The 27,822-nt window shown below is 37.2% G+C and overlaps 1 protein-coding gene across 3 annotated transcripts; it reads left to right on the top strand.

The window, feature by feature from the left end:
- The first annotated feature begins 1,051 nt into the window (after positions 1–1,051).
- Positions 1,052–27,822, top strand: RASSF9 (Ras association domain family member 9). Of its 3 annotated transcripts, XM_041409847.1 has the most exons (3): positions 1,250–1,806; positions 1,892–2,408; positions 24,077–27,822. In XM_041409847.1, exon 3 carries the CDS (start codon positions 24,093–24,095, stop codon positions 25,350–25,352), a length of 1,260 nt encoding a protein of 419 aa, XP_041265781.1. In that variant the 5' UTR covers positions 1,250–1,806; positions 1,892–2,408; positions 24,077–24,092; the 3' UTR covers positions 25,353–27,822. The 3 variants fall into 3 exon arrangements, with proteins under 3 accessions (XP_041265779.1, XP_041265781.1, XP_041265780.1); XM_041409845.1 differs by lacking the exons at positions 1,250–1,806; positions 1,892–2,408 and adding an exon at positions 1,052–1,239; XM_041409846.1 differs by lacking the exon at positions 1,892–2,408.

Here is a 27,822-nt window from a genome sequence, read left to right as displayed (position 1 = left end):
CCATTTATTTTCATAATTAAAAGTGAATATTATTTTGTAGATAAAGCTATTTCATTTTAACTTCCCAATACAAATAATTACTTGAATACTAATTACTTGCTAGGAAGTTCTACATTGATTTGATTTTTATGCCAAATATGCCTTGAAAATCTCTTAGGTACTGGAAAATTTTCCCAGTCCTTTGGATATAGGAAAATTCCCTCTTTGTGCCATATATAACCTGATTCAAAGCAAAAAGAAAGAATTCTATGGACTTAATGTGTGCTTATCTTCATAATGCTGAAATCAGACTATTTCAAACCTGTCCTGGCAGCAGGATAAGAAATCTGAAAGTTATTTTATTTCAGGTTCCCTATTTTTTTGTGTTATTTGAATGAATACACAAACAAGGCTTCTAAGAGGCTCCAGTCCCTCTCTTTGTAGTTACAGTTCAGAGAATTCAGAGGCGTGGGACTGAACTGAAAATATGTGGGGTATTCCTAGAGCTGCCAGTAATAGGTAAACTATGAAACGGGCCTTTGCTTTGTTTTCTTCAGGAAAATTGAATTCTTGAACAAGGGAGGAAAGGGGAAATTTAGAAAAATACTTTTTTTCAGATAAGCTCTTACTCTGGAAGGCTTCTATTTAATCATTGCCCCTGGTTGATAAAACAATTCCCTATTGTGCTGTACCTTTGGGCAGCTACATAAAGAATCTGCCCAGCAAGGGAAAAAAAAAATTACTTACATCTAATGTGTAGCTGTTAAATTACTACAGAAAGGAGAGGGCTACGTTGTGCTAGGGCTGTGGACAGAAATTCCCACCTGCCCTGGGACTTTCACCCGCTGGCATCGGCCTTTTGGGCACAATGGCTCCTCTTTCCCCTGCTCTGCTCCAAATTGGAGGGCGGGGGGGTGGGAATAAAAGAATTTTCCTTCTGAAGCTCTACTCCAAATCTCTCATTCCCAGAGGGCTGCTGTAAACAGGAACCATGGTGTGTGTTCACTTCCCTTCTGGCAAAGCCAGTTTAAAATAATAACAAAAAAGGTCGTGGAACAGCTTAGTACGAATCCAGTCTTTCATGTTGCTGCCTCGCTTGTTCTCTGCTAGGCCACATTTTCGAAGGTGCATTCAGTCGGTAAAGGCTTTCATGCAAATAGCTCGTTTACTTAAAAGTCCAGGGAGAGCAGAGGGGCCACAGCGGTCTTTTTCCCTTCATCTTCCCCGTACTCGTTCAACACCTCGTGAAGAAGAACTGAGGTACTGAAAAGGCAGATTATTATGCATTGAGAACTGGTGTGGCAACTGTAGCTTGTCCTTCATTAACGCGAGTTTAAGCTGAGCGACTTGACCTGAAGTGGCTGGAGCCGCCCGGGGAAAGTTTTCAGAGCTTTTGTGCGTGTGTGCGCGCTTTTACGGAGTTCCACACGGGAGCAAAGCCCCCTCTTTCCCATTTGCTGCCTGCTGCCCTGAGGGTGACAAGGCTGAAAGTTTAGCAAGTTCTGTGCATAACTCCACATCAGAGGAGCAAGTGCGTATTCCCCCCCTCCCTTTTCCCTGCTTCTAAACACCTCCTTCAAGTTCGCAGCTGGGCAGGACTCCAAAGGTGCAGCAGCAGCAACAAGCTGGAGTTCAAAGTTAGCAGTAAATTGCACAACTTCCAGCTCATCGCTACGCTCGGTGACTATTAACAAGCTGGAAGGCGCTCAGGCAAAAATATAGGGGAGAAGGGAACACCCTCGAATTGTTTGGGGATCGCTGATGTTATGCCGCTGGGATCATGGCTCCTTTTGGAAGGAATTTATTAAAAACCCGGCATAAAAACAGGTAAAGTGCGTGGGTATGTGGAGGACAAGGTAGGGCGCTATGGGATGAATGATTTTTTAAACTTTTTGTCTGGTTGTGGGGGCAGGATGTGTTATCCGGACCGTGCCGTTCTGGGCAGCCGAACTCCGGGACTCACCTGCGAGCGGCAGCCGGGCCGGGGCAGCGGAGGGCAGCGGGCCGGCGTGTGCCGAGGGAAGGGGCTTTTCCCTTGCCCCCTTCCCCCGGACCTGTCGTGCCCCTCTTCGCTCTGGCTCTTTTGACTCCTGGGCAATATTTTCCGTGAGCGGGAGGTAGCTCTTCCGGACTCGGAACCTTCCCCGGCTGAAGAGGGGCGAGCAGCGGCGGTGCCCCGCGCTGGGAGGGTGAGGCTGCCGGGGCCGACAGAACCGGCTGCGAGCCCCACGTTCGCGTCCCGTCGGCGGCCAGGGGGAACCCGGAGCTCTTCCCCCACCCCGGCACAAAACTCGCCGAGTTTCTCACAGGAGGGCCGGGCTCCAGGCCCCGCGCCTTAGCCCCGTTGCCCTGGATGGTAGACCGGCAGCCTGCAATCCCTTCGGATCAAGCCCGTGCCTTATCTTGTCCGCTGGCTGTCAGCCTGGGAGGTAGGGGAGCATGGAACTCTCAGCCTGGGGAGGCGCGGGCGGGTTGGGGGGGATGTTTTCAGTTTTTGTTTAGCCTTTAGTACAGGATGGACTTGTATTGTGTATACTTTTTTTTTATTAGAAAACTCTTCAGTGGGACTGCTACGGTCCTTTGGTCTGCTTGTGCGAAGTTTCTTTATGGGGACTTTGTCCCTTACGCTGTACATGCTTCCACATGCCCCACACGCGGGCTGCAAAAAGGAGAAGGAGGGTTATGTAATAATGTCAGGTGCTAGGGTGGTACTAGATTTTTTTAAGAGTGAATTTGCTTCAACCCTATAGAATGTACAGTGGCTGAGCCCATGTAGCTAAAGCTGAACAGGAACAGGTCACTGGAATTTTGCTTCAGTGAGAAACTCTAAAATCACTTGTAATCTCATCCCCATTTCACCTAGTGCTCTTCAAAGAAATTCAGTTTGTATTTAAAGGAATGCAAAGGGTGATCTTTTCTATGAGGAATATAATTAAACTCTAAATAGTCTTGTAAAAACGTCCCATTTCTCTTCCATGTTTGGCTTTTGGTTTGCACATTTGATGTATTGAAAATTATTGGGGGGAGGCCTTGTGTTTGCTGTGGTTGTGTAAAAATGTTGTTAGCATATTATATTGAAAATAAATTATATTGTAACAGTCAATGTTTAAAAATTGGATACTATTTTAGAATTATTAATATTGTAGTTTACTGGTTAAACAGGGTATTTTGGTAATGTGTCTGAAAACAGCAAAACTTTGGTATAATTCTCATGTGGCCATTTTTTGTTTAAAAGATATAGAAAGGTGGACATGAACTTTTCTATGAAATTGCTTTCACATAGAGCTGGAAATTTATTACTCTTAAAGTGGAAGTTTTGTTCCTACAGTCACTTTCCTGAGTAAGGATTAAATCACAAAGCACAGTTCCACTGTGTTCAACGGTGAAATTGTTTCTCTTTTGGGAATTTACAATATCTTCACACTAATTGCATCAATCTCATTATGTTTGCTGATGTGACATTTTATTCCTCAGGAAAAGAAAGTCATAATCCAAAGCTTTAAATAGGCAATAAAAATTAAAATACCAAAACAACCTTTACTGGTTCATCTAGGACTTTCTGTTAATTTTATCATCACATCCCCAGAAATAAATAAATGCCTCTAATGTCTGAAAGGCTTTGTGGCAATAAGAAGGGGCTGTGTGACCACAGAAGTGCAGGGGGAGGGGGTCCAGAGCAAAGCAAACTAAATACTTCCTAAGATGCGTCATTATCTATTCAGATATTTAAATTTCTGCATATGTTACGTCAGCTTTGATACTGAATTTTGAGAACTAAACTTTGCTTATGCAGTTAGTAAAATGGTTTTGCAGTATGATTGAAGAGCTACGTAATAATTATTTCTCACTTTAATTGTGGTGAACTCATTTGAAACCTTGAGAAGTGAGCTTAAAATCCTTTGCTGTGTTTAGGCTGGTAGTTGGAGAGTCAGAACTTTTGGCTCACGACTTTGTCTAACTACCTGTAAAGGAGGACCAAAAAGGGACATACACAAATGTATATCTTTAACCTGCTGCTGCTTTGTAAAATAGGCCTAGTGCTCATTTGCATTTCTGGGAAACTCAGCTTTTTCCTTTTTCTCTGGTAGTTCTTAATGGCCATTTGCTACATGCAAATATAACTCCTGAAAGTTGTAAGATAAGCAAATGAGGAATAAAATCTCTGTTTACATGAGGACATAAAGCTAAGTTGAGGTAACAAAGGTAGGTGGAAGGAGAGCCAGAAGGAAAATGAAGGCGTTACAGTCATTTGCTCAGATAACGAGATGACACCACTGTAATTAGTGCTTGTCTTGCAGCATTGCCCAGAGGTTCCAGATCAGGTCCCTGTTTAGTAGTAGGCTCTTCACATCCAGATTGTAAATTGTCAGTTTCTGCCCCTAAGACCTCAGAGTTCAAACAAAGCGGTTACACTAACTGAGTCTGTGTCTGAGCGAGAGGCGAGGGACGTTGTCCATTATGTCACGAGTCTTTAGAGAAAGAAACTAAGATTAAACCTCATGCTGAACTACTGTTAGTATTTGAAAAGTCTTCATTCAGTATTACTCTCTTGGGCTTCTGAAATGTCACTAATACAGAGGCAGCACAAAGCCCATGCAGCCTATAGATCACTTAAAACCTGGTTTGATTTCAGGGGAGTGACCTCTAGGATTGTGACTCCAGCATATGTTTCTTGTCAAGAAAGACACAAAAGTGATATTTCAATATATTTTTCAAGAGCTATAAGTAGTTTTTACAGTATTCTTTGTCCTTCTTTGACAGCCAGAAGTAATCACAGTCCCCAGAATGTGTATATGCTTGCACTATGTCCCCAGGAGAACAATACTTCCAAGACACCCCACCCAGTTACAAATCCAAATGTGTGCAGCAGGGACAGGTTGTACCCTCTAAGGCAACAAAGGAAAAATGAAAGTTTCCTGCAGGACTAAGGCTTTGCAACATGAATAAACTCAAGAGGATTTATTTTTATGCAGATCTCTTAAAAGATGCTTACTTTGAGAGTGAGGGGAATGCTCAGCTCATATCACACTTCAGAAGTGTAGTGAGGGCAGAAATGCTTAGCTGAAGGTGGAGGAAGCAAAAAGGCACTGAGTTCTTTGCTCATAAGGTCTAGTATTGATCTAACACATTTCTCTGCACAGAGACAAAACAACTCCCTATCCAAATATGAGAAATACAGAACATAGACACTTGCAGTGTTTAGGTACCAAGGTTTCACATTGTATTCGATTTCCTTGTTGCTAAGCAGAACAGGAATTTATGCTGCATTGATTTTCAGTGGGATTAAGACTTCTCTGCTCTTGGCTGCTAGATTTGATCACTTTTGAAAATGGGTCTTCAGGTTTATCTAAACACTTCAAGGATATCTGGGTCTATGTCACAGTGAGAAAACTGACCTCATTGCTATTTCTTTCATCTCAACCACTTCCTTGGGTTTGGCACATAACCCTTAGACAAAATTGTTGAATCTCTACTGTTTCATTCATGTTGTAGCTGGGATCCTGAAAGGGAGAGGGTACAGATAATCCATCTTGATGCTGTAGGACTGTCCTGTTATGTTCAACACCTTGAGAAACACGTTTTGCTAGTGTACTTCATGATGATCCTATGTTTACTACAAAAGTTTTTACGCTCTGTTGGCATGCAACAATTCTGAACCCAGAGTGGTGTTTCATGATTAAACAATTGTGTTACAAATCTGTTAATATTTAAATATATTTACTGGTTTTGCTTTTCCTTCCTGTATTTTTTTTCTACCTTTTACTTTTTACCTGTTTACCTTCTACATTTTACCTGTTTACTATTTTCCACTGTTTTCCACTTCTACTCACTGCCACAGGAGTTTTAGTGGTTCTCTGTAGGAGGGAAGACTTACCTTGCCTACTCTTTAATTGTGCTTTTCTTTAATCAGCCCATTGCTGGTTCAGAGGTAGAAAAAAACCCCATGTATCTCCGTTCAATGTTATGGATAGCATGTATCTCCATTCAGTGTTACGGATAGAAGAGGGAGTTCTTCCTGTCCTGACAGTCAGAGGCCCCTCCCCAGTGAGAGACACATTCAATTATTCTCTCAGTTTATATATTACAGTGCAGGGTAGTAAATTAGATTAGAGACTTCATCTATCTGATACTGACTTTGCATTTCCATGATCCCTCCCTTTCTCCCTCCCTCCAGTAGTTTCTCATTGCATCTGGTTAGTCCAGTGATTTGGGTATTGCTCTGAACATCTCTTCTGCTCTACCTACGGTTGAGTACACCGCTGTACATTTTAGACCTTGATGAAGTAAATCTGAAAATGCTCAGCATTGAGGTTTGGACTGGTAAAACTCCTGGAGATCAGCTGTCTGAATGAACTGTGTATGACCCACACTGTAAGTCTTATGGGATCATGTGAGATGTCTAATACTTCTCTTGGATAAGCATTCCTGGATAAAAGTCTATATGAAGCTATAAAGGTGCTTTTTGATACAAGACTGCGAGGTATTTGGTATGTATGTTGGAGAGGGTAGATAAAAGTTTTAGAATCACTGGTGCTACCTGTGTTAAATTTTTAGATTGAAAAGATGGTGCTTGTTTTGTAATGGTAGAATGCATTCTTTTTTACCTATTTTTTTTAACTTTTCCCTGAGTGTGAGATATATTAGTGAATTATCAAAGAAGTTGGTCCTTTTTGAGCCACACTTCGTACGTTATAATTTATTTTCTGGTCTTCCTTGGAAGTTTTGTCTCAGGGGTCAGAATGGTTGCACACATTTTCTAATAATCTTTGTACATATTTGTTCACTTCACTTTCAGGAAGAGCTTTTCGTCTAGCAAAACACTAACCTTATTTCTAAAGAGTTAATTATCTACTATTCCAGGAGGGCAGGCAGCAATTTCATCCTGAAGGAGTAAATAAGACAAGTAATAGAAGTGTAATACTACACCATTTAAGAGCATGACTTCGGTTAAGTTGAAGCTAATCTGAAACACTACTATAGTGTAGAGTTGGGCTGAGACATACTTTTCAGACAAAACTCCCGGTTTTTTTTAGTAAAATATTAAAAAGAGGAAAAATCTTGCTGGTCAGTGATCATTTTCTATTTTACTGTTGAAAAACTAGTATTGTGCATGAAGAAAGACACATTGCTAAATATGTAATTAATTCAGTAGACAGAAGTAAATTTTTAGAGTTGGGCATTTTTAAAAATTCTATTAACTTTAGTGAAAGTCAGTGATAATCACAGAGTAGTACCTCTGCTCAGAAAAAAAAGGTTTTTTTGTTTGTTTTATATGAGTAATAATAACAATATAAAACTCTGGTCTGAAACACTATTATTTGAAAACATTAACATCTCATATGCTGTACAAGCCTTAATTAGTTCATCCAGCTTCTATATTTAGTATGTTGGTAAATCCTTATTAATAGTCACAGAAAGGATGATGCAATATAAAAATGTTAAGACCACGCATTAAGTGAAGTCTAAGACTGAATTTTGGACATGCTGGTACCCAGTTGTGTGCATAGGTAACTGGGCTGTTATTGTCACTTCCATTGTTTCTCTTACGTGTTATGATACTCTCAAGATGATGATTTTCTGTCTCCTTCTCTACAGTGTTTCCGTGCTAGCAATTCCTCAGGTATCACACAGGACAAAACAGATAAAAGAGTTTCAGGAAGCCTTGTCCAAAAGAATAATTCTTTGAGCACTTTTCTAGAATTTGACTCAAATAGGCTCCAGGATTAACCACATTGCCTTTTCCTGGTTTGACCTAGCCAGAATTACACTTATGGTGCAGGTGTTGCAATAGTGGTAATGACACCAATTTTTTTGTGACCTCAAATGCACGACAAGATTACATAGTTTTCCTTAGCAGTGATTTGGGTGTTAGTATTTACATGCCTCAGGAAAACAAGTAGGACATGACTAGATAGTGTAAAATGTGTAGAAGTGCAGACTGTGAAAGCCAGTTAGTGGGAGAGGTAAGAATTAGATCTGTGAGTTCTTTTATTCTAGTCCTTATGCAGTCCACTAAACATAGATGCCATGCAGGAAAGTGAGATTACACTGTGGATTGTTTAGGTTTGATTTTATGTGATTTTTTCTGAGGAATTTTTCAATTGTTTAAAATTTTCCATAATGTTAAAAATGTCTTGTAAGGAGTGTTTTAATGTCACAGAAAGAGAAATAAAGAAATTTCATGAGCATAATAATATATTTTGAGGTGGTTTTGTGAAGTGAACAAAAGAAAAGAAAATTACCTGCAGAAACTATAAAAAAAAACCCAAAAAAACCAGAAAGAAAGGTTCTCAGTGGTAATGATAATAAATTGTCATGTAATTGTATATAATAATATGATAATAATATGTCATGTAATGTGGTAATGAGCAAAAGACATCAAACTTGAAAGAAAAAATTCTAGTGCATGTTTGGTACATCTCTCATGCACTTTATTTATACCCTTTATTTGAAGATGTGTTTCTCTTTCACCAGCTTTCTTGTTTCATTCCCACTCCTTTCTGCCTGAGTGCATTTTTCCCTATGTCAGTTTGAGACATTTAAATTGTAGTTTAAATGGTTACTAGACATGCATTTTTGAGCATCAGCATTAGAAGAAGCCTGGCTATGTTGTAATCGTGGAGGTGATGTATACCTCTGTTTTTCTAGATTGTGGTTGTTTTTTTATGAATTTTTTTCCACATTAATTAGTAAGTTGCAGAATAATCATAGGAGAAAAATGTGTTTATAGATATGGTGTTTGCTGTGAATATAATATATAATTTCTTTATAGTGAGGGTCAAAATCATGAATCTGATTAAGTTACTTTCTTTATTCCTTATCCCTATTCGCTCTCTTTCATTGATCTAAAGAGTTCCAAGTTACAAATTTCCCATCATAATGGTAAATAGAATCATCTCTATTAAAAAACAGAAGATTTTATTTATTTCTCCTTTTAATAACACAAAAATATTGAAGCTTAAATATGCAAAAGCATAATATTCTCATGTTCAAGGACAAAATCAGGTTTATGAAAATTTAATAATCTGTTAGCTCTTGTTTTGGTCAGGTATAAATATGTTTACCTTAGTTTAACTTGTAAGGGTGTATGACCTCACTGGAATAATGCAGTTGAGTGAAGACTACTAATTTTTAAGAGAGTCTGCCCTTGGGTCTTGAACACGCAATTTGCTTTGTGTTAATAGATTCCATCGTCCATGTAGAACATCTTACTTTGCTTTCCCCAACCTCCTTCAGTTCAAAGGAATTCTTTCTACAGAGGGTATTTTCCACTGTGAAAGCACTTTTAAGCTACAACATTTTTCAGAGCAACAGTTGGGACACTGTTTTGATGACCTAAAGTACACCTCATTTGCTATAGGAAGTTATCAGATTTTGCTCACTAATCAAAGAGTGGTTTAGTGATATTTATAAATGTGGGATCTTGTGCTGATCTTGTTCAGCTGCTGATGTTTTGGTTGGTAAATTGATGTTCTGAACTGCTGTTTCTTTGGACATTAGCTTTTGACAGACTTCCTCTGGACTGATTGCTAAGGCACTGGATATCCTTTTTTAACTTGATTATTACCTGTATCTCTCAGGGCCACTTTGTTGTTAACATCCTGCTTTACTGAAAAGCCCTGCACAAATTCAGTTTTCTAATGACAATCTAGGTATTGACTTTACTGCACTTTCCCAGACTCCTGGTACTTTAAGGATTAGGTAGATAACTAATAATGTTTGTTTACCCATGGAAGTCCCGACAGGTATCTGACAAAAATCTAAGTTATTTTTGGAACTGCAGCTGTGGATGGTCACAGTACTTTTGCTGACACTCATACTGCTCCTGAGATTCAAAACATAGTGAAACAAAAATGTCAAGCTTCTTCTTACTCTACTTGAGCCTACTGAAAATCTAGGTATCTTGTCATCTAGGTACTCTTTGTAGTTAATGGATACATCTAAACACTTCTGGAGGGCAATTCATTTAGTCTTAGACAGGCTGTCAGTATGGGATTAGTCACCCTTTTGGAGGTGCCTATTTTATGCCACTGATTACAGAGGAAGGTCAGAAAATTATCTTTGCACATCTACATTTTTAAATAGCTTAAGGTAGATGATATGAGCACCACCCAATCACTTGTCATGGAGCATGCTCAGATTTGTAGAGTAGCTTATTAACCATCTTTTGCACCACTCATTTTAGAAATTAAAAAGGGAAACATGAACGGAGAGGTGAATTACAGGTAGATTATGTATGATTAAGGGAGAACCATCCTAATAGCATGGATGTCTTCCCTGACCCTGCCACAAAATTCCTATCTAGTTTTGGGCAAGACACATAAACCACAGTTTACAGAACTGGTTATTCACTGTGTACTCCTCACTTGCTAATTCAGTGTCCTGTAAACACTTTTTACGTAAGGGCTGAGTAAAGGAAGTTTATGTGGATATCAGTTCAGTTAGAGTGGGAATTTAAATGAGTGAATAACTTTGGTTTGTAAAAGGGAGTTTTTTCCCTACAAGAGTATGTGGAGATAAATTCTGTAATGCCAGAATTACAGAATTCTGAAGAGCAATTGAATACCTCTTGGTAAAGGACATATATCAAAAGTTTAAATTTTGAAAAGTGTCCTCTAAAAGGGTTGTACCATAGATAGGAGAATGGAAAATGTACACGTATTAAACAAATGTAAGTTTTATGAAGGTGCCTAAATGTAATTCCAGTCATCTAAGACAATTTTTAAGAACTTTGGATGTTTAAATTCTGGTAACATTCCTCAGCCACTTGTACTTCTAGTATGTCTTACACTGCTCCTGAACACCGTGCAGTTTGTCCTTCCATCATTATGCATTTTTCAGGAAAGTCTTGTGAAGTTATTCTAAACTGAAATTCTTGCAGTATTTAATCTTAAAACTGCTTAATTTTCTGCTGGCTTAAGTTACAGTAAGGCAGACAAGGACAAGGATTAGTGTTGAAAGCTTCAGGGAGAGAAGGGAATCAGGTTTTGGGTTGCTGTACTAATTAATATTTCTGGGGTTTTTTATGCAATGAACATTTGAACATGATCTAACAGCATCTAGGTCCTGCCCTTTTGTTCATGTTTCTGACTGGTTCAGTTCAGTTCTTGCTGAACTTGCTGGTGTCAGCAAACCCCATTGTGAGGAGTTCAACTCTTTTGTAGTATTTTCTGTGGAAGTTGAAATGTCCAAGTGAACATTATGAATTTCAGCAGCAAGGGAGATACTTGAAAGTTATAATATTTAGTGTCTGCAATGCCTCAATATGTTCCATGTCTTGACAAAACTGAGTACTTTCTCTACATGCATTTAAGTGAGGCAAGTGACCAGTGTAGCAGAGAATGAATCTTTCTATGGATACACTGAATCAAATTAATTTTTGTTGAACTAAGTAGCATGGAAATCTTTAACAACATGTGAATTTTTTCAGTACTTGGCTGCATGCTAAACATATTTCTTTGTGCTAAAGCATTTATGCCTGGTAGGCATATATTCAGTATGAAAATTAATTCATGACAGCATGTTTTGGATGTCATCACAGAATGCATATGTATACCTCATGTACTGTCACAGATGTACAATAAAATATATTATAAACCCCAAATTATTGTATATATGAACAATACATGCAAAAATAACCACTTCTGTAGATTGCATATTTATGCATCTACATATTACAAATCTTGAGTACACACACCAGCCTGTCAGAAGTGACAAACAGAATGTGCACATGTCGCAGAAGAAAGCTAAATATGTGTATTTCTCCCAACATGACAGAGCTGTTCATGTGGCAGAGGGATGCATGCCTTCATCCACCTGTCACTGTGGTAACCACTCAGCTTATGAAGTACCTTCTTAAAAGGCCTTTTTATCCTCCCTGAGCTATGAAGCCATCTCAGTTCCTCATATGTTGAAAGGATCGCCACCTGCAAAGACATTTGGATATGTGAAATAAAGAAACATAGGATTAATTTGAATGTTGACTCAGTCTGACTTTCTCTGAACTAATGACAACAAGTAGTTTGCAGTGTCTTTCTGGTGTCACAGCCTGCTTGGGATAATCACTATCCTGCCATAGATGCGTCTCACAAAACTAGCACCATTATTTCTCGGGCCTGCCTTGGTCTTTGGTCACTGTCACGTGCTTAGCTTCAGCTGCGCCCACTGCAGACTTTTGGCCTGTATCTGCTCTCCCTGTCCATCACAGTTCTCTCGCCAGGAGTTGCCACCTTTTCAGCTGCATTATATTTTTGAAGTTTCTTCCTAAACTGTTCAGTCACATTTGGGTGGCTATCTTAGATGGTTTAACAAGGTTTTTATCTTTATGGCTTAATTCATCATGACTCATTGGAGATCAGACAAGAAGCTCAGCTCCAGTGGGAGGGTTGTGATGGACAACTGACATGGTTATGAGCCTCTTCCAGCTGGAAACACATTATCTGAACCCATTATGTCTGTCATAGAACAGGTTTTGGGCTTAAGTCATAATTGTTCAAATATTTTAGGATTCACATGGCTTTTATCTGAATCACATGGAATGTCTTTCCTCTGCAGTCATCTTCCTTATGTTCTCACAGCTAAAAATTGGGAGGGGATGGGGGGCTGCTAGGCTCCATTCTCTGTATCTCTCTCTTGTCTACACCTTTCTTCATTGCATTAATTTCATAAATTTCCCATTACTCTTGGTAATCATTATGATCCAGCTTTAAACTTGCCTCCAGATAGGAATTCATCCCTTTTTGCCTTTCCTGTCTGTATTGCTCAGCTGGCTAGAGCTAGTTTTGCAATCTCCTCTGCCCTCTTTACGCATATCCATTGCTTGGGAAGAGCACAGTTGGTGAGGTTAACATTTTATTTCATTTACTCAGTAGCTTCTTTAGAGAAGATGTGGTTGTATTTCAGAGACCCTATCAGCCTGTGGGTGACTAACTACATATTGAAGCATTCATTGATAGGCAATTTTAGAAAATTACTTGAAAGCATAAGCTGCACAAATCTCTCAGTCTGACAATGGACAGTAAAAATGCTTCAGGTTTCTTTTTAAAAAAATTATGTCCACTCTTCTCATTAGCATAATTATTTATCTAGTACTCAATTTAGCTCTTTAGAATGAGCATTTATATAAGAGTCCACTTCATTATCTCATCTTTTATTTTTCCTTTCAGCTCTTCAAATACTGTAAGTAATGGAACACATTTGCCACTGAATTGTTTTTCAGAAAGTTTGAGGCAGAAATTTGAAAGAAAAAAAGAAAAGAAAGAATTGATGTAAATTAAGTCTTGCTAGAACATCCTTTGAGGTGATGTTTTTCAAAATGATTTAATGAAAGCAAATGAAATGGGAAAGATTGTGCAATGTAGTTTCAGAGGGGGGTGGTTCACTCTAAAATTGATAGCAGTACATATAGCAGAATATTAAAGCCCATACTGTCTTTCTCACTCCTAGCACACTGCAGAGAGATACTCAAACTGTTTTTTATGATATACAGAAAAGCTGTGTTGACAAATCATTAGATTTTAAGAAGTTAGGAAAGGGTAATGATTGATGAAATTGTTGAACAGCTCTAAAGGCTTGCTGTAGCACTAAGAGCAATCATAAGCCCTTTTCCAATCTCCTGGCCATTCTCTACTGTTCCCTTTGCATTGCTGCTATTCTTGCTTGACACCATAGAACCCAGATGAGTATTTTTCTTATTTTGTTTCCTGAGTCTGAGTTTAACCTTAGGATTGTCAAAAAGAAACCAAATCCATCTGGAAATTCCATTCATTACGAATGAGGAGAGCACTTGTCTCACATGGTGCCACCAGAACCAGAGAAGAGGTGCAAAACCTGCAGAGCATATTAGGATTCGTAAGAAGGTAACCATCCCAGCCTCTTTCAGATCCAGGAGTATTGGAAAAGTAGCATGAAGTCTTATTATTCCTTGTCTGTATCTCATTCCATTATTTAACTTGCCTTATTATCATCTATCTACATATAGTACGCTTTGTTCATGTTTTGGCAGCTTGGACCCAGCCTCTCAATATTTTGTGTTTGTTTCTTCACTGAGAAAAATGTCAACAAAGGCAGGGGAGGGAAGCAGTACACTTTTGCCTTTCAACAAAAGCTGAACTGAATTTCATGGAACCACAAAAAAAGAAAAAAACCAAACCCAACCAAAAAACAAACCAAAACCCAAACCAAACAAAAAACCCCTTCATACTCTCAATGCTTGGAATTCCCCTCACTTCTTTGATCTTAAAAGCTCATAAACAATCAGGATACTTCTAAAAGGCTATTATAAAAATACTATTGGGAGAAGTTAGATAACACAAATTTCTATGAACCGTAACAGCAATTCTATAGTTTAGAAGCCTGTGTTCCAAATGAGCTGTAAATTTTTTTGCTTCCTCTGTACTACTGAAAGTGATGGAGTTTTAAACACGTTCTGTACATTATTAATAGGAGCTCCATATAGTTTGTAAAGTGTAGCCAGTGCTTAAATATGCATAGGCACTTAAATTAAACACAGAAGCCATTTAAAGCATTGTATTTTTGCAATATAGCAAAGTTCTTGTGGTAGATGAAAAGTACCAGTGGCATTTTCATGTGTTAAGTAGTGAGAACTACTCACTGCTCAAAATTAAGATGTAGCATTTACTGTATTGCTATTTCTAAACTTCTCATGTTGCTCATTAACAGTGAAGAATTTGAAAATGTCTGTCTTCCCATCCCCCCCATCATGATCTCAAGAATTACTATCCCTGAATATGTCAGTGTTTGTTTTGGCTCTGGAGTTTTTCCTGGATCTTCCATTCCTGTATAACAGCTGCTTCCTCAGTAGCAGTTGCAATATACATATCAAAGCATGTTTTCCCAGTAAAGTAAATTGTTGATGTTACTGTTACTCATCTTGGAAAATATTTTGGTGGACAGCTAGTTCTCCTCTTCTTTTCTCAAGCCTCCCCCTCCACTGTGTTATGCTACTCCAAATACAGGCCTGGTATGATAAACGTGTTACCTGTCATGACATTTTGTGCACACGCCACGCTTGTTGGAATTCCAAACATTTTTTTGACTAATACCCACTCACCAACCTTATGACTTTGACTATACAATGGAAAAATGATGACTAGTCTGACAGGAAGGCAGATTTAAAGCAGGTGTAATTTATAGAGAATGTGTACCTTTAGGGGCAGAGGAAAATTTCAGAGGTAAGACAGGAGGAAAGGGCAGGGGCAAATGCAGTCTCCACTGCAGCCTTTGCACTTGCCGGTGATTGGAAGTGTAAACATGGGCAGAGCTAGTAAGTGAAGGGGAGGACCTAGTAAAATTTCGGTCAGCTTTGCTGAACATCTACACTCGGCCCTTGCAAATGAGGTTTTGCAAAACAATATTGGTCATTGTAGCAAGACACGGTGTCCTGTCATTATTAAAAAGAGCAGCAGGGGAGTGTTCAGGTTAATCCATCATAACTGTTGCTCTTATCTGGTGAACAAGGTGTATAATTCCTCTTACAGTATCTCTTAGTTCTGTCTTTCTGTTAGTGCAATATCCTGAGTTAGTGCAATTTCTTGGCTTATTTTCTATGTAGCACAAATTCTGCTATCCATCCACTTAGCAGATGATAGAATTATTGCTGTCACCCCTTGTTGGTTCTTCTTCTTCGCTGCTTTAGTTTCCTTTTTATCTGTTTCAAGTACTGTCAGGGCTTTTTTCCTTTTTTTATTTTTCTTAACAGTTGGTCCCTGTTCAGACACCTCTTTCTAAGCAGTACAGTTATTAGAATGAAGCCCAAGATTTCCCATGGGATTTTTACCAAAGTCTGACATTTCAATTCAGCAGCAGTCTGGTTATTTATGAGTTATTTGCAGTAAAAGAATTATCAGAATTATTTTCTTTAAACTCTGTCATACCTTTCATGCTTTCATTCTATAAAAAATAATACTATTCCATTGCAATTCAAAGTTATTCCACTGAAATTTGTCACAGAGCACCAACATAGTATAAAGTGTTTAGGTGAACAGAAATTTCAACTACAGATCTTTGCTGAATTGTAATGTATGCAATTTTGCACAGTAGCTAAGGTGATGGCTCTTCTCTGCAATGGAGATGAAGGACCTACTTACAGTTTTAAGTAGATAAATTTTAATTCATATTGGACATAATTTGCAACAGCTGTTGGTAATTAAAATGCTTCATAGAGCCTTCCTGACAGTATGTGTATCTTGCTGAATTAAAAATTTATGCCTTAAAAAAAAGAACAGAAAAATGAACATTAAATTTATATCAGCGGGAAAAAAAGTGTTGTAACTAGCTAGTTATAAAAATAGACTTTCTTTAAATTGTTTTATTTTTCAAATATCTGAAATATTTCAATTAGAATATCTAAACTACTGTGTATATGTGTATGTTTGAAAAATATCACTGGCTCACAAGATGCCTAATTTTCTTTTATTTTTAGTAAATGCTTATTTACATATCTGTAAAGGAGGAAGTTTTATCATAGAGCAAGATTAAATGGATACAGAAGCAGATGGTAGAGAGAAATTTATTTCTCTGTATAAATAATAATTATTTTGTTTTCAGAAGTTCTGTGGTGTTCTTTCCAAGTCTTTCTGAGGCATTGGGACTACGCTGATTATCTGTATCAAGAGCTTTATTCTCACAGTTAAAGTACCAGTTCTGTCTTGCCATGATACCCTTCAGGTGACCTTTTCCCTGACTTGCATATGATGCAAAGGCGAAGAAGAAGCAAGTTTCTGACACGTTATGTATGGAATTTCTGTGTCCTGTATGACATGGATATTTACTGTGTCTCCATTAATATTGTTTTTAGGGACTTGTGAAGGGGAATGGTAATGCAGTTAGTTAATAGGTTCGTTTGAATCCCTAAGGCTTTGGAGTAATTCCAGCTTCTCTGGGTAGTGAGAGAGCAGCTACTTCCTCATTGCTGCCCTTAGGAAACTCAGAAGCGTGTCATGTACTTGGGCAGGAGGCATACCAAATACAAGATTTGGCCTTTATTGCCTTTACAGAAGGGGACAAAAAGTTAAGAGAAAAGGTGGTTTAAATGTGGATAGTCTGAATAAACATAAAATGGACTTTCAACATGAGCCATTTCTTCCTGAAAGGTTGACATACTTCTGACCCTAGTTTTCATATGGACTGTGTATTCTCTATAACTTTAGTGTTTAAACTCATCATCAAAAGTCTCTTTGGATCAAATTAAGTTAGTTTCTTCCACGCAAGAACTGCAACACATGGTCCCAGCAGCTTTACCTTTTTGCAAACTTGACAGACAAAAATCACAAAAAGCCAAAATATGTTTTGATCTTTTCTTTCATAATGCTCATCTATTATCTCATATGTGCATATATATACACACACACATATATATGGTAACATGCTGAGATTTTGAAGAAGAAACAATAAAAGCAATGCAGTAAAAGCAATAATGCAATAAAACAATAAAAGCAGTGTTATCTAAATGTATGTGATAATGTATGTATTTTCTATGCTTTGATTTCATATTTGGTTATTGACTTCATATTAGGTCAGAGGTCTGGTAGAAACAGCATTCCCACACCATTTCCACAAAATCATTGGACATTAGGAAAAGTTTCTTCACTGAGGATGTGGTTGGGTACAAGAACATCTCTTCAAGGAGTTGGTCGTGGCACCAAGCCTGTCAGAGCTCAAGGATCTTCTGGATGGTGCTCTTAGTTACATGGTTTAATCTTAGGTAGTGCTGTGAGGAGCAGGGTGTTCGGTGTTGGTCGTTGTTGATGATCCCTTTGAGTCTCTTTCAATTTGAGATATTCTGTGATTCTGTGGCTGATATTTGCCCTTATATACCTGACATGTAAGAGTCACTGGCATCAGAAGCTCTCAAATTACACGCAGCATGTGCCCTATGCTACAAATATAGGCCATTTGTGTCAAGTAGGTAATATTGTAATAGTAGCTTATTATTTCCAGCAAGTAGATATATAATTAAGAACCATCATATTTTTGATTGATATCTTATCTTTGATGATAGTTATAGCTCAGATCTAAGAGATAACAGAGATTAATAATCTTGGCACTGAGATAACAAGGTTTTTAGAAATTGCATGAAAACAAGGCAAGTTTTTTCTAGGCCCTTGTGCATGGAAGAAGTATCTGTGGGTGTTGAACAAAGACCATAGCACAAACACATACTTCCAACAGGCATATGTGTGTGCCCCAGCAGCATGCTCAAAGACCGCTTGAAAACACTAGATTATTAATTGCTTAGTGTGTCTTTTTTTTTCCCAGGAGGATACATGCCATTGTGTCACAACATTTTCAAAGGAAGCAGGTGGCTCAGGCACTTGGCTTAAGGAAGAACAGAGGGACTGCTGAGCAGCAGAGCCCTGCCTGGGTCTCTCTGAAAGTGTTGCATTTCTTAGTGGACTCCAGGAAAGCACCTAGATGGCAGACCCTGAATCTCTTGGCAAGGACTCCACTGCAAGTAGGCAGCAGCAAGATTGTGTCTTAGAGCCTTTTTTTCTTCTTCATTGAAGAAAGTTAATTATTCGTGGTGGTATCTTGCCATAATGTAGGGGTTTGCTTAAAGTTTAGAAGCATTTTGATCTTATTTGGGAAGGTCTGGGCAGCAGCACACCTACGTGCTCTGGTCAGCTGAGCACCCACCACAGCAGTCTGTCAATTATAAAACATGACTATCATCTGATTTTTTGAAGACTTTTGATTTTTTTTTAGGCTGTGTGTGCTATTTGAGAGGGCTTAGGCTGTCATAGAATAAAACATGATTTTCCCAAAAAATTGGGGAAAAAGTGACTTAAGATATTTTACACAAATGACTTTCTAGCATGAGCTCTTTGATGGAAAATTTATAAATGATTAGGAGCTCCATGCATTTTCAAGGAACAGGTTAATGTATTGCTTGGTGTGCGATTATTTCCACCAACTGACATTTCTTCCATATAAATTATTTCAATGACCGGGAGGAGACAACTAGTAAAATTTTTTCTCATAATCTCAGGTTTTAATTCCTTTCCTAAGTATTTAAAAATCAGTTCATAATTTTGATTTATTTTCACAGAGGGTATGTCAAGAAATATGGTAATATTGAAAAAGGAGTTAATTTTTTTTTTTTTTTTGACGGGGGCAGTCTAGAAATAATTTATTGCAGTGAAGAGAGACAAGGTTTTTATCTATGCTTTTTTTTCATAAAGGCAAAATATTCTTTTAGTGTCCATTATATTTCAGAAACACTGTATTAAGTTGCTAACAGTATGATATGGAAGTGATCTAGTTCCAATAGAATGTTTGCAGAAATTAGTCTAGGAAAAGAAGTATCTTGAACACATGAAGGTAAAATTCTAAAAAGTATGGGGATCCCTTTATTTGATTGGCATGATTGGTTGTAAAACTGGTATACTACATATTTAGGGAGACTGTTTCATGAAGGGAAACAATTATGTTTGATATGTATATTTTTGAGCCAGACATACCTTAAAGTCAGTGAATATCAAAAGTGCCCCTTCCAGCATTTAAGCAATCTCATATTTTGACTTCGTGTGACCTAAGTAAATGTTTTTGTTTTGTCTATACATTGCTGGAATGTATTACTTTCCCCTAGGCCTGAAGAATAAATTAACAAATTATATATCTGACACACAACACTCAGTTTGTGCTGGTGTAATTAAGACTGTGTGAGGTCTAGAGTATGATTGGGATGGGGTTTTGGGTCATCTTTAAGAGAAACAAAGAGCAGAAGGCATGAAAATAGCAATCAACCAAGCAAACAAAAAGATGGGAATTGTACTTTTGACCATTATTAATTTTAAATTCCAATCTGGTCCTAAGTAATTAGTGGCTTTGTAACAAAAAAAATACAGACTTGCATGTTGCTGTTATCATCAATACTTTATAATCTGGGATGTATAAGCAGAACACTTCAGTAATCAATTCAAAGAAACAGACTTCAAAACAGAACTGAAAGCTTCAAAGCCTGTTTACTGCAGCGTTATGTTTTTGAAAAAATATAAGTTGCCTAGCTAGTTTTGAAGAAATTGTTATTGTGGTCATCAGGAAATCCAGACATTTAAACTGAAAAAAAACACTTTGGCTGTTACACTCCTATTAACTGCTAGATTATTAAAATGCTTGTTCTTTATTCTTTTGTGTCCTTTACAAAACTGCAGGACTGAAAATTCAAGGAACCTGTAAATATGAGAAGGTTGCCTCTCTGTTAAAATGACTGTTTAAAAGCAGATCTTGTTCCTGAAGATTATTACTTTTAGTATTGCATCTCAGGAATAAAAAAAAAATGAAAAGAATTTCTGTCAATGACCAAAATTTATTCAAGACCTCTTTCTTAATATTGAAATGAGTTAATGGATTACCTTATATATTGCTGGCTAAATGGAACAGTCAAGGTCTAAACTAAGTTGTGAAATTATTATGTGTATACTAAATCAACTGCTGCTGTAACCATTCTTTTTACATTTCTCTCAGATAAACCAGAATCTGAATTAATCTCACATCAATGAATCTGATTGGGTTAATCTCACCTGATCTTAACTACCTGTAAGGGAGCTGTTTGATTGAAGGTGGCCACATAAGTCTCTTGTAGTTAATGAAAGAGAGAAATAGCTTCCTCTGGTGATTGTTCCCAGTGATCAAAGATGGGCTAGGCAATAGGGATTCTTCTAAACAAAAGATGTTTCCTAGTACTGTCATCTTCTTGCATCCTGAAAGCAAGTTTTTAGTAATTGTTATTCTGTGACTGACACACGATGTTTCATTTTTTGTTTGGAACTACCTGAATTAACTATGAAAAAAGAATTATGCAATACATTTTACTTGAAAGGTCCATGGTAAGGTTCCAGTCTGCCATTTTTAGTGGAAGATAATAAAAAAACACTTTTGATATTTTAAAATATATTACAATTCCATGGCAATGTAAGATTATAAACGTCTGGCTAATTCTTTTTGCTTAGAAGTAAAGATCAAAAATTGAGTGGAGTGACTAAATAAAAACTAAGATAATATATGTTGGGACAAACAGAAAAATTAATGAAAGAATTTGTACTTTACCATGTTGCTTTGATCCAAGAATTACAGAGATGTTCAGAAATTCTTTTCATTTCTTCTCTCCTTTTCTGTAAAATGGGACAGTGTAATTAAAATATGTAGGTATATACAATATACGTATGTATTTGTAAGTACTTATTTTCATGTATAAGCTACTTGATTTCTTTGTGTACCTGCATGTGCATACATTATCCATTTGTGATACTAAGTTATATTTTATAGGCAAAATAAAGAACAATCCTTCCCCAAGAAGGCTGAATGTAAAGTCTGGACAGACAGGTCCATCATAACCGAAAAAATTACAGGGGGCGATAAACAGCTAGAAAAATGTTGAAAACAGTAATTTAAAGATGTTATTTTTACATCCATGTTGTTTTCAGGGATCCTGTAGAGATTGCTTTAAAATATACAGTGTTTTTCCATCAGAAGTTTGCTTAACTCCTGCTGAACTCTGTGGGAATTCATACAAGAAAGTATAGTGAAAGTATTTATCAGTGCAATAATGATGGGATGTCTAGGGGCTCTGCAGATTTATCTGAAGATTTGCTAATAGCACAGAGAGAAACTGACCTCATGAGAAAACTTGAAAGGAGCCAGAAGAGACAGTAGGCCTCTGCTTAATCCACATAATCAGTTACATATTGAAAATATTAACTAGGAGAAAATATGCCAATCAAACAAAACCAAAAAAAAAAAAAATAGGAAGAGTTTTGATTTGAAAACAAATTGCATAAGACACTCAGAGGAATGCTAGAAGAGAATACATTTATTTCCTGAAATGTATTTCCTAATTGCAAAAGAAATCAGGAAAGATACAGCCTGAATTTACTGTCTCAGAGTCCCCAGTAAGGTATTTGTTATATTTTTATCCCTCTTTTTTTATTTTCAGTACTTCTATAAATTTAAATTCAATGACTGGTAATATACTTGCATTTGTAAATCAATTATTTAGATATCAGTAGCGAACATGGTTTGAGGCACTGTATCTTTCATGATTCATTTTGCATAATTTTATGCATAATAAATGATTTGTTGCTTTTTTTTTTCTTTTCATATCTGTAATGTAAAGCAAATACTGAGTTATTTTTAGTCACAACTGACTTACGTTGCAACTGGCGATTTACCTGAATTTCACTTAACTGTCAATATACCAGAAAAGAAGTATTGTAAAAGTATTGTAAATATTGTAAATCTCATAGGACTTATGGATACTGAGTTTTTAGTGTGTGACATACTTCACAGTAATGCCATTTAATCTAATATGATACTCCATTCCTTCCCCCCAACTTAAACTTGAATGAAAAAAAAAAACTTGAACTTTCTTTGTGCCACTTTGCCATTTTCTGTGTCTGTGATATATGCTTTCTTATCTTGAGAAGTAGTCTATGAAAACATTATTAACTTTTTGAGCACCAGTTTCAAAAAATAATTACTGTAAAATGCTGGTCTGTGAGGGGAAGCTTTTGGAGAGGGAAAATGATGCTATTACTCAGAGTCATCTACCAAAACACACATTTTACAGAGAATGTTCCAAGACCTGAAGCAATGTAGTTGGACAGTGCAATAATACTAATAAACTTGCACTTGTCAGTTTTATTAGTATTCATTTGCAGTTGTCTTTCTTTTAAGGATTTTTGCCTCCTGGTCAGAGTGGCACCTAGAGCTGAGTCAATCATAGTTCAATTTATTGGATTGCAGTGTGTCTGTCATGTTGTGTAATAATTAGGAAAAACGAACAAGCTGGATTGCTTTGCTAATCATAGGGTGTAACTGTAATTAAGCCAAATAAAACTCCATGCTTACTACAACTCAGAAGACTAAAAAATTTCTGTGCTAAGTAGTCCTAGATGGAAACAGATGCTCTATTGTACCTTTTGACTATAGTATGAATAGTTATTTTCCTTTTCAAGCTTTCTCTGTCAGACTAGGTTAAACCTCATTCATTCAAATTAACTGCAGGGGATACTAGAAAATCCAAAGACATTTTTTTCCTCAGGGAATTTACTGTTTTATCACTTTATGTGAGAGGTCAAATCATCAGGTCTGGGCAAGAAGAAAACTATTCAAGTGGAGTCTTGAGGACAGGAATATCCAGGCAACTCTGCCAACACACGGTAGTCCAGGGCCAGATCAGGGCAAACTGAAGAATTAGCTGTAAAGTGAACTTAAACCTCTGGTCAACTGAATCGCTGTCTAGGCACTGGAGCTACATGAGCCATAATGGGATCTCAGACACCTGGAGTTAGATATCTCACTGTATAAGGAGGCACCAGGTTAATAGCACATTCACTGTAATTCATAAACAAACAAGTAAATAAACAACTAAATAAAACAACTTTTTTCCTTTTCTTGAATTTCTGCATAATTTCAAATAACAAAATGAAATGCAGACCCATGTATGTATTCTCTTTCAGCTGGTATTCTCTCACAACTCACTGGAATTCAGGCTATTTGGTACTTCAGGAAGAGCAACAAATTTCTTGACACTTAGTGGAAAAAAAAGGAAAACAATTGTTTTTATGCTTGTATGGGTGCAAGTGTGGCAGAAGAGCTATAGATTTATCCTATTGTCAGATTCATTGGTGGTGTTCAGTCACCTTTCATCAGTCCATCTATGTTCGGCGCATTCTTCCCTTCAGAAGCCGTTCCTAATAGCTTAGAAATGTCTGTGTAGTCTTTGTAATGAGAACAAATATGAGGATCCGGAGGCTATGCTGTCCTAGGTCAGTCTGAAAGTGTAATGCAGATTGCCAAAACTTAATACACTCTTACTATGTATACAAAACCAAGATTTGATAAAAGACACTTTGTGAGATTCCCATTCAGCTGGAATAGTAATAATATTAAAGCAGTCATTTAAAGCTGTTGCTTAATCCAAAGACATTTCTTCATGCAATTTAAGCAAGTATATTGTCTTGTACAACAATACAGGAGTTTTTCAATGTGTTAGTCATATCAGAACTATAGTAATTATTCATACTGTCTCTGTCATTGATACGTAATTTATACTTGGTCTCTTCTTGTTTTCCAGATCTCCCAGCAAGGACATGGCTTCAAATGAAAGAGAGATTGTGGTTTGGGTTTGCCAGGAGGAGAAGATTGTGTGTGGCCTGACAAAGCGCACAACTTGCTCAGAAGTGATTCAAGCACTGCTTGAGGAACATCAGACAACATTTGGAGAGAAAAAGGTCCTTTTTGGAAAACCGAGTGATTACTGCATTGTAGAAAAATGGAGAGGCTCAGAGCGAGTACTGCCTCCCTTGACAAAGATTCTGAGACTTTGGAAGGCGTGGGGGGAAGAGCAGGCTAATTTGCATTTTGTATTGGTAAAGTCAGATGCTTTCCTCTCGTTTCCATTGTGGAAGACAGCTGAAGCCAAGGTAGTACAAAATGTAGAAAAGCAGTGGGACCTCAGTCCAGCCAACTACATGAAGATGTTGCCAATAGACAAGCAAAAGAAAATCGTGAGGAAGACTTTCCGGAAACTGGCCAAGCTTAAGCAGGACAGTGTTCAGCAAGAGAGAGACAATATGGAGACACTGATTCATCTGATCATTTCTCAAGATCATACCATTCATCAGCAGGTCCTTAGAATGAAAGAACTAGATATGGAAATTGAAAAATGTGAAGCAAAATTCCATCTAGATCGTGTGGCAAATGATGGAGAAAATTATGTCCAGGACTCCTATTTAATGATCAATACAAGTGAGGCTGAGCAGCAAGGGAGTAGGCCAGATGATCAAAAAGAGATGCATGACTATTTGAGCAAAAGTGAGGGAATTTTACAGGTTGAAGAGAGACTGAAACATCACAAGCAATTAATAGAGAACCTGTGTGCTGAAATTGAAAGAGAAGTACACGGTATATGCATGGAAAAAAACGGAGAGTCCGTTCGCACAGAAGGAGCAGCTAATGCTGAACTGGAAACCTCAGATTTGGAAAGTGTAAAATATGAACTGGAAAAAAGTATGAAAGATGGTCTGAGAATCAACTCATACCTGAGCTGCATCCAAAAAGAGCTTACATACAGGGACTCACTGCTTCAAAAGAAGGAAAAAGAATATGAACTTCTTACAGAAGAATTTAATTTACTACATGTTAAGGACAACATTGAAACTAGGCTTCAATCAAATGAAGAGCCATCCAAGGGCAGTGGCATCTCCAGTAACAGCATTGCTGTTCCTGACTTTGTTCATAGAGTGACTAATCTGGACATAAACGATACAGACTCTGACACTGGAATCAGCTCTACACACAGTCAGGACTCTGAAATAACTGCAGGGGACATGGTACTGTTGTCAACATAGTTGAAAACAGTTATGCATTTTTTTAAATTGTATTTTGGAGGATATTTATAAGAATTAGTAAACCTGTTGTCTTGAAAGTTAAGCTCTTCAAGGTATTAAAGCTGTGGCACTGCTTTAGCAAAGGTAAAGGGTGTCTATTTATGTCCTTAGTAGTGTACTTGTGCTAGAATGCTAAGTGCTAGAATGGGTTAACTGGTAATAAGTGCAAAGTTGTTGACTTTGCTACATCAAGACAGACTCTGTAATGTTGATACTCAGTGAAATGGGAGAATTCTGACTGGCTTGGACCAAAAGTTTGGAGATTTCGTATGCTTTGGTCTTTGGGTCTGCTCCTGCATCTCCCTAGCTTTTTAGGAACGTGAAGTAGAGACTAGATAAAACTAGACCAAGAGCTAGATTTTCTGCTCTGTTACATTAGCTTTATGCAGACGGAGTTTCCTTGCTATGAAACTGCTGTAAAAGATTATATAATTGAGCATTTCATCTGTTAAAAAATAGTTTTTATGATAATGTAGAACAGAATATAATTTCATTTATTCTGTATTTTTAAATTTAGTTTATATATAATATCAGGATGATATTTTTAAAAACTTCAAAGTCCCATTTTAAAAATTACCTTCCACATATGGGTTTTTAATTTTGATTCTCTTTCAGCAGCTTTTATCTGCTTTTAAGATCCCTAAACCCCCTACTTATCTGTTGTTACCCTGTAGTTGCCCCGGTGATGTTTAAATCCACAGAGTTCCTGCCAGCAGGCATGTCAGGACTGCTTACGTCCTGCTTGTGCGAGACGCTGAAATCCCAGGCTCACACCTAACCCTAGGGGCATTTTCAGCAAGACTTTCTCCTGCCTATCTCACCGGTTGGATCCAGTGTCTTAAGCCGCCTGAAATCATGACTACCAAAAAAAGCATAGCAGAAGCAGCAGGTAGGAACCAGACATTTTAGTCTCTGGCTAGACACCGTTTCCCAATAGCTAGCTAGCAACTATTTTCATATAGCAAGTAGGTTTTCAAATCCCATCTCGTACTGTTTTGGAGCAGGAACCTATAAATCCTTCTTCCTCAGTGAGGACTTTGGGGTAGCACTAAAACTGATCCACTTTATATAGTTAATAAAATATTGTGTTTCTTTACCCAATAAAATATTGGGTAAAAAAAAAAAAAAAAGGAAGGAATGCAAAACATGAGAATTTTACAACTATGTGGTTGTCAGTTTTTTTCATTTAGGATATAGTAGTTTATCTCAAACCCTTCTCCAGCATATTGCTGTAAGTGCAAAACAAAGCTGTAGAATTAAGTGTCTCGGTTACCAAACAAGATTTCTAACTCTCTGCTAGAAGCTTTGCTAATGGAGAGCACGTGCATAATTTCTGGGTAGCCATGTTCGTATTTTGCAGATCAATCTGCTTAATACTTTTGATTAAAAGAATTGAATGGAGAAATAATTACAATATTTCTGAATAAAGTTCAGTTCTGCAAAATTCAAAGCAGTCATGGAATTAACAGCCTACAAAGTAAGCAAATGGACAGTACCTACAAGGTGTAAATGTAAAATTCTTTCACATACACTGCTTTCTTTTTCTTTAACTTCCTTATCGTGTCTGTCAACCATGTGCTTTCTAAAATGGCCAAAGTGCTAGGACTGCTGATTAGCTCATATTTAATGCAGAAAAAAAAAAAAAAAAAAGAAAAAAAAAAAGAGAAAAAGTCTTTTCTGAAAAGAAAATTTTTGTGGTTTATTTGTTGGGTTTTTTTCCTCATCCTGGCTATTATAAATAGTTTCTGTTTCAGCAAAGTGTGCTAGTTGCCTTAATATATTTTGTATTGTATTTTTTTCATACAATGTTATTTGAATGCTTCAATAATAATGTGTAATATTTAGACTCATCAGCTCCTGATGGAAACATGTGTATGAAATATATTATCTTATCTTTGTAATAATTTATTAACGCAACTCTGCATCTTTTGACCTCTGTGGTATCATTCTAAAATGTAGTTAAGCCCAGAGCTCTGAATGCTGAGAGTAGACTAATGTATTCTATGAGTTCTTATGAGTTTAGTTACCAATAGCTACAATTTCTATTGAGTCATTTTTTTATATATAATTACTTAGAGGATAGAGAATTGAAACAGAGTAATATACACAGCTGTGCAGGCTAGTACAAGACCCATGGGGGGAAAAATAAATTTCCACTCATACTCTACCAGATTTATTTTGCTCATAGGAACTTGTGTGGGTTCTCTCAACTGATCTTTATCCACACTTGGTGGTTGATTGTACCTCCCCTGCAGCTTCTAAGTCTTAAGAGTATCACTGTGTTTTAAGAAGAAAATAGGTAAAATAGGTTGAAAGAGAGTATTTCTAAAAAAAAAATAAAAAATAAAATAATATTAATAATCCAGTGTTTCGAAGCATTTATTTGAAGTTTGTACTTTGATATCTCAAATAAACTTTTTTTCTTTCCAAA

Source organism: Onychostruthus taczanowskii, unplaced genomic scaffold (genome assembly GCF_017590055.1).
Source record: "Onychostruthus taczanowskii isolate IOZ18803 unplaced genomic scaffold, ASM1759005v1 scaffold31, whole genome shotgun sequence".
Lineage (NCBI taxonomy): Eukaryota > Metazoa > Chordata > Aves > Passeriformes > Passeridae > Onychostruthus > Onychostruthus taczanowskii.
This window is presented reverse-complemented; position numbering and strand designations above follow the sequence as displayed.